The following is a 12886-nucleotide window of genomic DNA, read 5'->3' on the forward strand; positions in this document are numbered from 1 at the left end:
AATACCTAACGGAAAAGACACGAGTGTAGTAAGAAAAAAAAACACTTCACATGTAGAAGCCTGCCTCGAGTATCGTCGAAAGCATCACACGTGATCAGAAAGCACGATTAGCAGTTTAGCACCCAAGCTGGTGAAAGTTTTTTCAATTTTCACAAGTTAATGCGTTTTTTCCTTCTATGACTATTTTTTTTCTCCAGAGTTCGACGTTATGTAGCAATTTCCCTTAGCCGGTTTGTGGTTTGAATGTAACTTGATCGGAGGCATCAGCTTGTGGTCATCTACGAGCAAACCGGAGTTTAAAATACGTCACAATTGATTTTTTGTGTAAACATTTTGCAAGTACGATCGAGAACTGGGAAAACATGGAATAACAAAGCCGAAAATTCCTACTGTTTAGAAATTACCCTTAGCAGACGACTCAAGACAGCTGTCACATGTGCTTCAAATTTTTCTAGCGGGGCTCAACTCATAAACAATGGCCCCAAAAACTCCAAAAACTCCTCAGACTCCTTCGCGATTCGGTACGAAAGTAGAATGGAAAAACTGTGTGTCGTGTGCTGCAACTTTTGTCCTACGGGATTCCCTCAGACATGAGGTGGTGTGCTCTGCTATTGCTAGTCACGATTTCACTGACGCCGACGTCAACCATGGGTTCGTGATCAACAAACGACTTTGCGGCGTTCTTGAAGACAAACCCTGCAAAGAGTGTCTACAGAATGTACATAAGCTACAAAAGTCCCATGTTGCCTTGATTTCTCCGTCAGCCATGCAGTTATGTGGGATAGTGATAGGATCTCATGTTGAAGTTGAGACCTTTGAATCAAAATCATCGACTTTCGTTGCTTGGCCTTGCTGCCATATCCCACCCTCATCAGTCTTCATTGATCCTGAAAGTATTTTATCATTGAAATCTCTACTAAATTTCAATGCCTAATGCTTCTACTTTTCCCCCTACAGTTTTAAGGTTGTTATCCATGGACCAGCAAAAAAATCTTTATATATTTTCCCCAGGTGAAGAAAAATACATAGCAGCAAGAGTGCATTTGAAAATTGCTTTACGAGACAGCCCTCCATTTGAAACAAATCTGCTGGAAAATATGTTTCTTCATCAGTTTGACAACCACCTTGTTAGAAAAGGAAATCGCCTAGTCCTTAAACATATGGGGAAAAAATGGCTGATAACAGTGGAGAAGGTGATTCCAACTAACAGCGCAAGATCAGATGACGACCTTTCAGCTGGAATGAGTTCACTGACTATGGATAACGTCCATTCCCATGTCTATTCGTTGATTCTGTCGAATACCAAAATCTGTTTTGATGCACCGAATGAGGTTTCATCTGAGCCTTCGCACGTAGAACTGACTGACTTTGGTGGCGGTCACGAAGTGGTAGAAGAGCTAAAAAAATTGTGCACTAGCGTTTTTCAAGCAACTACCACGTCAAAAAGTAATAGTTCGATCCCAAAAAATTAGATTATTATTAATCAAAGAATTTTAGGCATAGGTCCAAGAGGAGTGCTACTGTACGGGCCTCCAGGAACGGGCAAATCACTCCTAGTTCGAGCTGTTGCTGGCCACTTTAAAGTTCCTATGGTTACAATACAAGGTCCGGAATTGTTCAGCAAGTATTACGGGGAAACGGAAGCCCGATTACGAGAAAAATTTGAAGACGCCATCAAAAAGTAATACGACGTGATGCTCGACTATTCACGCGCAAAAAATTAAATACTATTGTTTCCTTTAGGGATTGCTGCATCATTTATTTGGACGAAATAGATTCACTCTGCCCTAAACGAGACTCTAGCTCATCATCTCATAGCGATCAGGAACGCCGCGTAGTTGCAACCCTGTTATCAATGATCGATTCTATTCCACCTCAAGCCCGTGTAGCGATAATTGGAGTATCGAGCAGGTACGAACGGTCATTTTTTCTTTAGCGTAAAAAAAAATGCAGCACAATTTCATCGACAAAATTTTGTACGTACAAAGACCTGATGTACTAGATTCTGCCGTGAGGAGACCTGGTCGATTAGATCGCGAATTAGAAATCAGAGCTCCAACGGTCGCTGAACGCCAAGACATTCTTAATGTCCTTCTCAGAAAAATTCCACATCGTTTAAATGCCAAAGAAATCGACCATCTAGCTTCGATTACACATGGTTTCGTCGGAGCAGATTTATCGCTCCTTTGCGCTGAAGCTTCCTTAGCTGCCGCCAAGCGCATCATATCCAGCACGTCTCCTGGTAATCTTATTTGATTCCGCAGTTCTTTCAGTTCTATACCAACCTTTTTTTACTATCAAGATTCTACCACGGAAGTTTTTCTACTGGATGAAGATACCAAGCAGGCTTTACATCTAGTCAAACCGAGTGCGATGAGAGAAGTTCTGGTGGAAGTGCCTAACGTAAGATTTGGCGGCTATTAAGTGACTCGCCTCTAACCGCACGCAAACACCTGAAAAAATAAACGTTTTTTCTTAACGCTTAGGTTCGTTGGACAGATATTGGAGGCCAGGCCGATTTGAAGCTTAAACTAAAACAGGCTGTCGAGTGGCCTTTGCGCTACCCGGAAGCTTTTCAACGACTCGGAGTAGAGCCTCCGCGCGGATTACTAATGTTCGGACCACCCGGGTGTTCTAAAACTATGATTGCCAAAGCTTTGGCTACGGAGAGCGGATTGAACTTTATCGCTGTTAAGGTAAAGTATTTTTGTCCTACCTTAAACGAAGTTCTTGAAGACTGACGCAACTCTAGGGTCCAGAGTTGTTTAGCAAGTGGGTAGGCGAATCCGAAAGGGCCGTTCGAGAAGTTTTTAGGCGAGCCCGCCAAGTTGCGCCGGCCATTGTCTTCCTAGACGAACTGGACGCTCTAGGATCGGCGAGGGGTTCAGGATCCACATCTGCTGGCGTTGGCGACCGTGTTTTAGCCCAGTTGTTAACTGAAATGGATGGTATTGAAGCATTAAAAGACGTTACAGTCGTTGCAGCTACTAATAGACCAGACATGATTGACAAAGTATGGTATATAAAGCATCATTAGTTGCAAATTACAACTACAATCGATTTTTCTTAAGGCCTTACTTCGACCTGGCCGTTTGGATCGTATAGTCTATGTCCCTCTACCAGACGATGCTACGCGGAAAGAAATTATCCAGCTGAAGTTTAACAGTATGCCTATTCACCCTGAAGTTTCAGTGGATTGGCTTGTATCCAATACATCGGGATACTCTGGAGCAGAGGTTTTTCATAATATTTAAGCCACTATGAAACTATTTTAACCATCAAACTTATTTTTTACTATACAGGTTGCTGCTGTTTGCAATGAAGCTGCATTAAGGGCATTGGAACAAGATATCGAAGCAAAACAGATCTGCAGGAATCATTTCGAATTTTCTTTATCCGTTGTAACACCTCGCATCACAACAGAAACCGTGAATTTTTACGAGACTTATGTCAAAGAAAGCGGTCTGCATGCCATATGACATGGAATTCAATAGGATTGGAGAATAAAATGAAACCATAAAAATTTATGCCTTTTATTTTTTTCCTCATCATCGTTGCTTGATAAGTAGGAAAATCGGCTAGTCAACTCTATACAACTTGGATGATGGCCAAAAAGTCGATACAAAGGAAACGAGATTCCTTATTATTACATATGTGGTGGACGGAATGGAATGATTTGGAACGGATAAAAAACAAAAACGCGAGATCTCCAAAATTCAGACCACTTGTGCAGTTGAGACTGTGCTGTGTGGTGTCGTCGGTCTGGATCCTCCGATCGACTGGGTCATATTGAGACTGCTCATTGTCCCCATTCTCAAATGAGCCAAATCCTCGAGCTTTGTCAAATCGCTTAACTCTAAATAAAGGGAATACACGATGACCCAGCCTAAGGCCCCGAGCAAAATAAATGCAACCCAAAACAAACACATGGAAATATGATAACCAAATATCATATCGTTAACGATTGATGCAAAAATAATGGCAATGGTACGCCAAACGAAAAATACACCAGAGGCAAAAAGCCAAGGAACCATATCCTTTTCAATCTCTTTGCGAAGAGCTTTCAGCAAAATGCAGCTAGTTACAAACAGAGCTATTGCTGCTATGGCAGAAAACAGAGCAAACACAATAAGAGTGTTACGGACATTGCCATTGCCAACATAAACAAATTGGAAACTCATAATGTAGTAACCATAGTGGGTAACCCCCGGCTTGGTCATTCCTAAGCAGTAGATATCTAGCACCGCTGTAGCAATGGTAAACAGGCTGATCACCTAGATGACGAAATATCCATTTTAAGAGTGCGCCCATGTATGAAAAAAAAATGTAAAACAAAACATACCATGGAAAAAATTGCTGTTATCATAGCTCCTGTTTGAATGTCAGTAAAAAATGCATCTTGCAATATAGGCTTTTTATACCACGCTACCCGTAAAGATTTCATAGACCTGGACATAGTCCTTGTGGTACTGGCATAGGAATAGATTGAGCTTGTGCCACCCAAACTTGGTGTTCTGGTTCTCCCTTGCCTGCCATGCTGAGCCTGCATTTTCGACCTCTGAGATTCTGACGTGGTAAATAGAATGAAAAGAAAACAAACGGACAAAAAATCGGGTCAGTGGAGGAAAAACTTAAGTCTTATGTACGTTGGATGTAGGTCTTAGATTGCAGTAATTGAAAGAAAGTATTTTTCTCCAGAAGAAAGATGTTTTGAAAAAAGGAAATTTATATTTTTAAATGTGGGAATTACTAAAATATACTCGATATCTACCTATTCTGATTCTGTGTGTTGGACAGGTAAGGCGTGGCTGTAAATATTAAAAGCAGTTGTTGTGACTACTCAATGTTGGACTCTAGCTTTCGAAAAGAAACAAATGAAGGCAGGCGAGCGCAGCCCAAGGCAGTCAAATAGGGGAAGAGGCGGAAACTTGGGTACTTTAAACATTTTCTACATTTATCTGATTAGAACCTATCAAAATAAATGTGTTCAAATAAAAAATATTTCCGTCGCTGTAAATGCGATCACAAATAAGCCACAATGGCCCCAAAAATGTCCCTGTATCTGATGACACGTCAAAGGCCATGGATGTTTGCACGCTTCATAAAGGATATGTTTGCGTCAGGGTGTTACCGAAAAGCTGCCACAGATAATGTGCCTTCACATGATATTCAAACTATTACAGAACGAATAGGTGATCGACAAAACCGTAATCCATTAAAAAAAACACAAAGCATCTAATCATGCCGGGATAAGAAGATGTTCATACCGAATGATTGACATGTGTGCCAGGCAAGTAGGGAAAAAAACTAACGTCGAGCAGATGATTTATTGTGATAAGACTCGTCGAGTCGAGACAAACACGGAGATGATCTTCACCGTTCAGTCGACAATAATCTCCACGGACCGATAAAAGTAACTGAAAAGGTCCGGTAGAGGTATTGTCTAGGTAATTAAATTTAATTTAAGGTTGCTAAACTTATAGGGATGGTGGAAAATCATAAAGAAGACGGTAGTGGTGAAGTGGTGGCTGACATTCCATTAGAAGACTTGTCGCTAACCAAAAATGACACCAAACGTCCAAGTACCGATTCATCTGTCAGCTCTAAAGATGCCGAAATAGCTGTTACACCCGGAATGCAAAAATACCAGCCAATATCGTAAAAATCAATTTTAAAAATTCAAATGCCATTGTTTTGACACTAAATCAACGTCGTAGGAATTTCGAGACAATGGCTCATTTACTGAAGGGAAATATCGGTACTGGAATTTTCGCTATGCCTTCGGCTTTCCGTAATTCGGGACTTTGGGTTGGATCTGTTTTGCTTCCTGTTATGGCTATTATTTGCACCCATTGTAAGTTAGAATTAAAAAAAAAAAATCATTTAATTACACCCATTTACATACCTTCAATATTTCAGGTATGCAAATGCTGGTAAGTAAGAGAATTGGACAACCGAAACTACCTTTCATTGTTTTTTAAGTTGCACTAACGATGCAACTATCAATCAAATTTAAAGGTAAAATCAGCAGCCATTATGAAAAGGCGAGAAGGCGATTTTTCTATTTCTTATGCCGACGTTGCAGAAACTGCTTGTCGCACGGGACCACCTCAATATGCAAAATACGGTCGGGCTTTTAGGTACGTCAAAAGATTTTTGGAAAAAAAAAAGTTGTATGATGCATCAACAGGTTTCATTATAAAATTGTTTTGCAGGATTATCATCAACGTGTTCATTTGCGTTACACAATTTGGATTCTGCTGCGTTTACTTGGTCTTTACGAGCACGAATTTACAACAGGTAAAATGGAACATCTGTGAAATTCAATGTCATGCATACTAATCTAATCGTGATGTTGAATTAGGTTGTTGAATACTATGCCGAGTTAGGCTGGGATGTGCGGATTTACATGTGTTTTCTAACGATCCCCCTCATTTTCCTTAACTGGATTCGCAACCTGAAACTGTTGGCACCCGTATCTTTAATTGCCAATGTTTTGCAAATGGCAAGCATCGTCGTCGTCTTTTATTACATTTTCCGAGATCCACTGCCACCAGTCAACTCTGTCCCGGCTTTCGGTAGCTGGGGAGGCCTACCCTTGTTCTTCGGTACGACCGTTTTCACATTCGAAGGGATCGCATTGGTTTTACCGTTGCAAAAGGACATGCGTCGTCCATGGGATTTCAAAGGATGGACTGGAATTCTCAATACTGGAATGGTGATTGTTACTTGCATTTACATTGCAATGGGCTTTTACGGTACGATTGGACTTCTTTTCTAAATTACCGATGCGTAGCTAACGGAACATTTTCATTAGGTTATTTGGCTTACGGAGAAGATATTTTGGGAAGTATTACGCTTAATTTGCCACAGGATGAAGTGTGAGTGTTGAGTGAAATTTAAAAAGTCAATTGAGTTAGTAACCATTTGATTATCGTTTGACAGTTTGGCCCAAGTGGTGAAAATACTTTTGGTTATAGCCATTTGCGGAAATTACGCTATGTATTATTCTTATTAGCATAGATTCACCATGCAAAGAATTAATGTTCCCAACTTAATTCCGAACAGGCAATTCTATGTTCCAATCCCGATCATATGGCCAACATTGTCAAAATATGCAGCTAGATATACGAGTAATGACCTGGCAGCTGAGCTGGCTTTCCGCACATTCATGGTGCTTGTTACTTGTAAGAAAAGCTAAATGCATTCCAAAAACTCCATTTTAAAAAAATGATTTTATGTTTAAGTGGTTCTGGCCGCCGCTATTCCCAAAATTGACTTGTTCATTTCCCTTGTTGGAGCGTTCGGGAGTTCATTTTTGGTAAAAAAAACGTCACAAGTGGTATTTATAAACTGACATGTGTGCAAAATTTGAATTTCTCGCAGGCTCTGATTTTCCCGCCACTACTCGAGTACGTCACGCACGCGCCTAACATTAGCAAAATAACCATCACAAAAGAAGTTTTAATTCTCGTTTTCGGAGTTATCGGCTTTGGTACTGGAACCTATGCTGCAATTTTAGCTATCGTGCAAGAATTTAGCGGCTCGGACTAGTAACGCATAACGAATAGCTGGAAAAAATCGTTCGCTTCCGATACGTTTTGATGCACCAATAAATAAAATGATAATAATAAAAAAAAATGGAAATTCCATAAAAATGTCCTTCAGTGCAGGCGTTTGCTCGACATCGATTGATAAAGTGATAACGCTGTCTCATTTAATCCACTATACATAATGATAAGACGACGTCAAAGCACAAATGATGTACCTCTCGTCAGTCGATAGTAGTCTGTGACCCAAGTATAGGCTCCCCATCAGACTAAACTATTTGATCAGTCAAATTCAGGAGATTGACAGTCAAAATACTAGTTTGAAGCGATGGCGGACAACAATGAGGGGGACGTAAGCAGCAAGAGTGAGGAAGTGACAGAAATTCCGTTGGAAGATGTGGTCAAGATAGATGACAAACGTGGTAGCTTATCATCAGAGAGTGCCGATTCTAAAGATGCTGAAATGGCTGTAACAACCGACAAGAAAATTCCCCAACCTATTTCGTACCACACACAAAAATTACTACTTGTAATGACTGGCCTTACATTAATGAAAAATCATTTGTTTTGATAGAAACTTTGAGACGATGGCTCACTTGTTAAAGGGAAACATCGGCACAGGAATCTTTTCATTGCCATCAGCTTTCCGAAACGCAGGACTTTGGGTTGCCTTTGGAATGTTTCCAGTTATAGCCATTGTTTGTGTTCACTGCAAGTTGCAATTTTTGTTTTCAGAAATCAACGCATTGCTATTCTAATATATCCCCCCTTCTTTTTTTACAGGTATGCAGATGTTGGTAAAGAACGTTAATGTAGCCTTAGCCTACGCAATAATAAAGCAAATCATAAAATTACGATGCAGGTCAAGAGCGCAGCTGCCATGAAAAGAAGGGACCCGAATTTTTCCATTTCATATGCGGGGACGGCGGAAATGGCTTGCCGCACGGGACAACCTCAATACGCGAAATACGCAAGAGCTTTCGGGTGGGTGTTCCAAATTAGTAATCTTTCCCACGCTGTTAAAATCAAATGAGCTGTCAATATCATCCTTTGCAGGATAACGGTTAACGTTTTCATTTGCCTGAAACATTTTGGCGCTTGCGTGGTTTACCTGGTATTTACGAGCACGAATTTGCAAGCGGTACACTGTTCACTCACGCCTTTTAATTGCCGTTCAAGATGAATAATCAATTTCTATTAGGTGATTGAATACTACACAGAGGTCAGATGGAATGTGCGCATCTACATGTGCATTCTAACCATTCCACTGATCTTTCTCAATTGGATTCGAAACCTCAAACTGTTGGCGCCCGTCTCGCTGGTTGCCAACGTTTTGCAAATGTCTAGCATCGTCGTGGTTTTTTACTACATTTTTCGCGATCCCTTGCCACCCACTAACTCTGTGCCCGCGTTCGGCAGTTGGGGTGGCGTACCCTTGTTTTTGGTACGGCAATCTTCTCACTAGAAACAATCACGTTAGTCTTGCCCTTGCAAAAGGACATGCGACGACCATGGGATTTCAAAGGATGGACTGGAATTCTCAATACTGGGATGAGTATTGTTACCTGCATTTATATCGCCATGGGTTTCTTTGGTATTATTACTATTATTTTTAAATTTAAAAAATAATAATAATTCCCATCTTTCACCCGTCTCGGTTAGGTTACTTGCAATACGGAGAAGACATTGAAGGGAGCATTACCCTCAATTTGCCACAAGACGAAGTGTAAGTTCAGAATTAAAAAATAGGGCAGAAAAAATTTAAATTAAGGCATTTGCTTTTTTAACTGCGGCAGGTTGTCTCAAGTGGTGAAAATTCTTTTGGTCGTGGCTATCTGCGGAAATTATGCAGTGTAATTTGATTTTCAAGCTCTAGCTGGCATCGTTCTAAAATGAGATTTTGAATTTAACGTTTAATAGGCAATTTTATGTCCCGATTCCGATCATGTGGCCCACGCTATCAAAATACGTTGCTCGTTACACCAAGAATGACTTCGCCGCAGAGCTTGCATTTCGCACATTTATGGTCCTAGTTACTCGTAAGTTAACGAAACGCTTACCTTATTTACCGCAATTTAAAAATCATTCTTTCTTTCAGTACTCTTGGCAGCAGCTATTCCCAAAATTGACCTGGTCGTTTCGCTTGTGGGAGCCGTTACGGGCACATTTTTGGTAAGGAATGCGAAAATAAAAAATCGATTGACATTTGTTGGCGTAGCTAATAACAAAAATATTCACAGGCCCTTATTCTTCCACCTATTCTCGAGTACGTCACATGCGCGCCGAACATAAGCAAACCAATTCTCACTAAAGACATCGTCATTCTTGTGTTTGGAATCGTTGGCTTCATAACGGGGACGTACTCCACCATTTTAGCCATTGTCCAAGAATTCACTGGATAGGAACAATGGCCAGACAAGAACCGCTCCAAAATTTAAAGATACGATCAGTTAAGGGAGGCACATTTTTCCGCAAATCTATTTCAAAAATAAACTGAAGTTGCGAAATGGAATTTTAGTTTGCTGCTTTTTTCTAGCTTTCATGCCTTTCCCATGGTGCAAACTGATTTAGAATTCAGCGTAAGCTCGCTAGGGGATATGGGCGAAAATAATCTACAAGTCATAGCGATGATTTCTAATTGATAACTTACAAAAAAGGGGGGAGGGGTTTAGATTTCAACAGATATGGAACATCAATAGAACGTTTTTCATTTCGAAAACCCGATGCAAATAATGGGGAATCCCTGAAAAACATGAGAGGCACACAATGTTTAAACAGCAAAAGTTTCCTCGAAATGGAAAGAATTTAACGGCAAACCAGCAATCACTAGAAAAAGTAGGCTATTAGCTCGTCAGGAACAAAGACATTTCCTTCAGTCAAGAGACGTACAGACAGACGGGCGAAACGGCTTTGTTCAATGTTTTTCGAAAAACATGCCACCTTTATTGCCAGTGACAGCACGATACCATTACTGTGTCAATCATCAACCTGCAATCCGAAAAGACAAATCGCAGCACCTGTGACCCCCGTTAGAAATGAAAACTTCAAACCGATCTCGTAAATATGTGAACCCACCAAATTTTCAGTTGATGGCTAATGCAAAATTATTTGAAAAGAAATTGGGAGACGATGCTTCATTTGCTGAAGGGAAATATTGGTACAGGCCTATTCGCTATGCCAGGTATTATCATACTGACAAGTTTTAATCAAGACAACATGTGAAAATGGCACAACATTTTTTCATTCAAAAGGTGCGTTTCAAAATGCCGGATTGTGGACGGGAAGCGTACTAACAATCATTACGGCCTACATATGTACCCACTGTAAAAAAAAACGAGTCAATTCAATTAAACAGCATCCTAACGTTTTCATCAATTTTCCTAGGCATGCATATTCTGGTACGATTTTACTTGCCTCATTTGGATAACTGATCAAAACACGCAAAAAAACGAGTCGTATGTATGGAAAATTCAAAAATTGTTTGTTTCAGGTGACAACAGCTGCCATACTGAAAAAGAGAAAAGGACATGAAGTTTCCGTTTCATACGCAGACGTGACAGAAACGGCCTTTCAAACAGGATCGCAGCAATTTGTAAAACATGCAAAATTAGCTAGGTTGGTACACCATGGCATCAAAAAGAGGCGGACAATAGAAACTCAACAAAGTTTTGATTTCACAGGGTCCTGGTGAACCTATTTATCTGCATTACACAGTTGGGATTTTGCTGCGTTTACCTGGTGTTTGCCAGCACAAATTTGAAGCAGGTAAATCAATTAAAAGCGGAACCCAACGAACGGATAAAAATTACTGATTGAAAGGTTGTCGATTACTACGCACCCCACCTACAATGGGACGTCCGGAAATTTATGTGCCTCGTCACAATTCCTCTCATTTTCCTCAATTGGTTACGTGACTTGAAACTCTTGGCGCCTGTTTCATTACTTGCTAATATCTTGCAGTCAAGTAGCATCGTCATTGTCTTTTACTACATCGCTCGAGACGGTCTGCCCCCCATGGCTTCCACACCAGCTTTCAACAACTGGATAGGAGTTTCACTTTTTTTTGGGACGGTCGTTTTCTCGTTCGAAGGCATCGGCCTTATTTTGCCCATTCAAAAAGATATGCGTCATCCGCGGGATTTCGAGGGCTGGAACGGAATCCTCAACGTAGCAATGGTTCTCGTGACTTGCCTAGCATTAGAGATGGGCTTTTATGGTTCTTTTTCTTGACTATCAATAACCGAATCATGTCACTACACGCACCATTACCTCCTTTCTCCTTAGGTTACCTCAAATATGGAGCTGAAATTCAAGGATCCATTACGCTTAATCTCCCGCAAGATGAAATGTACGCCCCTTTGTTTTTCTCCTTACGGCAAGCAATCACTGTCCATTTAATTACCAAAATTCTCCTCAATTATTACAGATTGGCTCGGCTGGTGAAAGTTTTTATGGTTTTGGCCATTTTCGGAAGTTATACCATGTATGTAAATTCATTCCGTATTTTCTGTTTAGTGTGTAACTATAGGAAAACTTTGATAAATTAATAGGCAATTTTACGTTCCCATTCCAATATTATGGCCCGTGTTGGAGAAGAAAATAGAAACATTCAACAAGCATCCGCTAGTATCTGAACTGGTGTTTAGAACTTTATTGGTTTTGCTTACTCGTAAGTAGAGCAAAACAAATAAAATAATATCAATCAAAATTAATAAAGAATTTCAGAATTTGCCTCAAATTCTACTCATTCATTTACAGTCTGTCTGGCTGCTGCAATTCCCAAAATTGATCTGTACATCTCGCTTGTTGGAGCAATGACTGGCTCATTATTGGTAAAGACGTTTAGCCCAACAATCGCACAAATCTACAAACTCATGATTTGGACAACAGGCCTTAATCTTTCCGCCGATATTGGAGATTGTAACTCGCTGGCCTGGTGTTAGCAAAATGGTTATTGTCAAGAATTTCCTGATTGTAATTTTTGGTTTGACTGGCTTTACATCTGGTACATACGCCTCCATCAAGCAAATTTTATCTGCTACCACATGATTTGATTCCACTCTGTTACTCATTAGTCAAGGCAAGTCAAGTTTTCATATTGGTTCAAAATGCACCAGGTGCTTCAAAAAAGATTGAATCATTAAGCTACAAATAAACTTTTATCCAAAAGGATTTCAAATGTGTGGATTGCAAATATTCGTAACGGTCAAAACAAATTTCACTTCCGTAGCTATATCTTTTGTGGGTACAAGTGGGGCGCACCAGAAAAATATTTATTATTTTTAGGAAGCGGATTATCGATATCCTGTTGAAACTTCGAAAGCCCCTCCACATAT

At 40.3% G+C, this 12886-nt stretch overlaps 5 protein-coding genes across 5 annotated transcripts; 4 read left to right on the forward strand and 1 right to left on the reverse strand.

Moving 5' to 3' along the window:
- The first annotated feature begins 377 nt into the window (after positions 1-377).
- Positions 378-3523, forward strand: LOC130687253 (ATPase family gene 2 protein homolog A-like). Its single transcript, XM_057510399.2, has 10 exons — positions 378-893; positions 958-1446; positions 1498-1681; positions 1744-1911; positions 1989-2242; positions 2303-2403; positions 2487-2696; positions 2753-3013; positions 3072-3236; positions 3303-3523. The coding sequence occupies exons 1-10, from the start codon at positions 476-478 to the stop codon at positions 3477-3479; spliced, it is 2427 nt and encodes an 808-aa protein (XP_057366382.1). The 5' UTR covers positions 378-475; the 3' UTR covers positions 3480-3523.
- On the reverse strand, positions 3518-4873 carry LOC130687282 (uncharacterized). The gene is made up of 3 exons (XM_057510436.1): positions 4772-4873; positions 4343-4566; positions 3518-4274 (listed from the first exon to the last, which is right to left on the reverse strand). The coding sequence occupies exons 2-3, from the start codon at positions 4547-4549 to the stop codon at positions 3717-3719; spliced, it is 765 nt and encodes a 254-aa protein (XP_057366419.1). The 5' UTR covers positions 4550-4566; positions 4772-4873; the 3' UTR covers positions 3518-3716.
- A 498-nt stretch (positions 4874-5371) lies between these two features.
- On the forward strand, positions 5372-7605 carry LOC130687267 (proton-coupled amino acid transporter-like protein CG1139). The gene is made up of 11 exons (XM_057510420.2): positions 5372-5658; positions 5718-5854; positions 5920-5933; positions 6019-6140; positions 6216-6300; positions 6365-6758; positions 6818-6881; positions 6946-7002; positions 7069-7187; positions 7248-7321; positions 7387-7605. The coding sequence occupies exons 1-11, from the start codon at positions 5486-5488 to the stop codon at positions 7552-7554; spliced, it is 1407 nt and encodes a 468-aa protein (XP_057366403.1). The 5' UTR covers positions 5372-5485; the 3' UTR covers positions 7555-7605.
- A 164-nt stretch (positions 7606-7769) lies between these two features.
- LOC130687268 (proton-coupled amino acid transporter-like protein CG1139) lies at positions 7770-10062 on the forward strand. The gene is given in 12 exon segments (XM_057510421.2): positions 7770-8054; positions 8125-8261; positions 8334-8347; positions 8413-8534; positions 8607-8691; positions 8752-8986; positions 8989-9144; positions 9213-9276; positions 9347-9403; positions 9471-9589; positions 9649-9722; positions 9791-10062. Coding segments are annotated over 12 exon segments (1401 nt in total). The 5' UTR covers positions 7770-7878; the 3' UTR covers positions 9953-10062.
- A 584-nt stretch (positions 10063-10646) lies between these two features.
- Positions 10647-12600, forward strand: LOC130687548 (neutral amino acid uniporter 4-like). Its single transcript, XM_057510722.2, has 11 exons — positions 10647-10731; positions 10802-10873; positions 10935-10948; positions 11041-11165; positions 11231-11315; positions 11370-11766; positions 11835-11898; positions 11977-12033; positions 12101-12219; positions 12309-12382; positions 12441-12600. Exons 1-11 carry the CDS (start codon positions 10647-10649, stop codon positions 12597-12599), a joined length of 1251 nt encoding a protein of 416 aa, XP_057366705.2. The 3' UTR covers position 12600.
- The last annotated feature ends 286 nt before the right edge of the window (positions 12601-12886 follow it).

Source organism: Daphnia carinata, chromosome 4 (assembly GCF_022539665.2).
Source record: "Daphnia carinata strain CSIRO-1 chromosome 4, CSIRO_AGI_Dcar_HiC_V3, whole genome shotgun sequence".
In the NCBI taxonomy this organism is placed as follows: Eukaryota; Metazoa; Arthropoda; class Branchiopoda; order Diplostraca; family Daphniidae; genus Daphnia; species Daphnia carinata.

What these genes read in the sequence shown, in the direction of transcription:
- LOC130687267 (XM_057510420.2), top strand. Translation starts at nt 5,486, where the DNA reads ATGGTGGAAAATCATAAAGAAGACGGTAGTGGTGAAGTGGTGGCTGAC. An exon ending in CATTGCAATGGGCTTTTACG is followed by an intron (nt 6,759 to 6,817) that starts GTACGATTGGAC and finishes CATTTTCATTAG; the next exon opens with GTTATTTGGCTTACGGAGAA. An exon ending in AATTTGCCACAGGATGAAGT is followed by an intron (nt 6,882 to 6,945) that starts GTGAGTGTTGAG and finishes ATCGTTTGACAG; the next exon opens with TTTGGCCCAAGTGGTGAAAA.
- LOC130687282 (XM_057510436.1), bottom strand. Translation starts at nt 4,549, where the DNA reads ATGCAGGCTCAGCATGGCAGGCAAGGGAGAACCAGAACACCAAGTTTG. An exon ending in TAACAGCAATTTTTTCCATG is followed by an intron (nt 4,275 to 4,342) that starts GTATGTTTTGTT and finishes TTCGTCATCTAG; the next exon opens with GTGATCAGCCTGTTTACCAT.
- LOC130687253 (XM_057510399.2), top strand. Translation starts at nt 476, where the DNA reads ATGGCCCCAAAAACTCCAAAAACTCCTCAGACTCCTTCGCGATTCGGT. An exon ending in TTTGAAGACGCCATCAAAAA is followed by an intron (nt 1,682 to 1,743) that starts GTAATACGACGT and finishes TGTTTCCTTTAG; the next exon opens with GGATTGCTGCATCATTTATT. An exon ending in ATAATTGGAGTATCGAGCAG is followed by an intron (nt 1,912 to 1,988) that starts GTACGAACGGTC and finishes GTACGTACAAAG; the next exon opens with ACCTGATGTACTAGATTCTG.
- LOC130687548 (XM_057510722.2), top strand. Translation starts at nt 10,647, where the DNA reads ATGCAAAATTATTTGAAAAGAAATTGGGAGACGATGCTTCATTTGCTG. An exon ending in ATTAGAGATGGGCTTTTATG is followed by an intron (nt 11,767 to 11,834) that starts GTTCTTTTTCTT and finishes CTTTCTCCTTAG; the next exon opens with GTTACCTCAAATATGGAGCT. An exon ending in CAATGACTGGCTCATTATTG is followed by an intron (nt 12,383 to 12,440) that starts GTAAAGACGTTT and finishes TTTGGACAACAG; the next exon opens with GCCTTAATCTTTCCGCCGAT.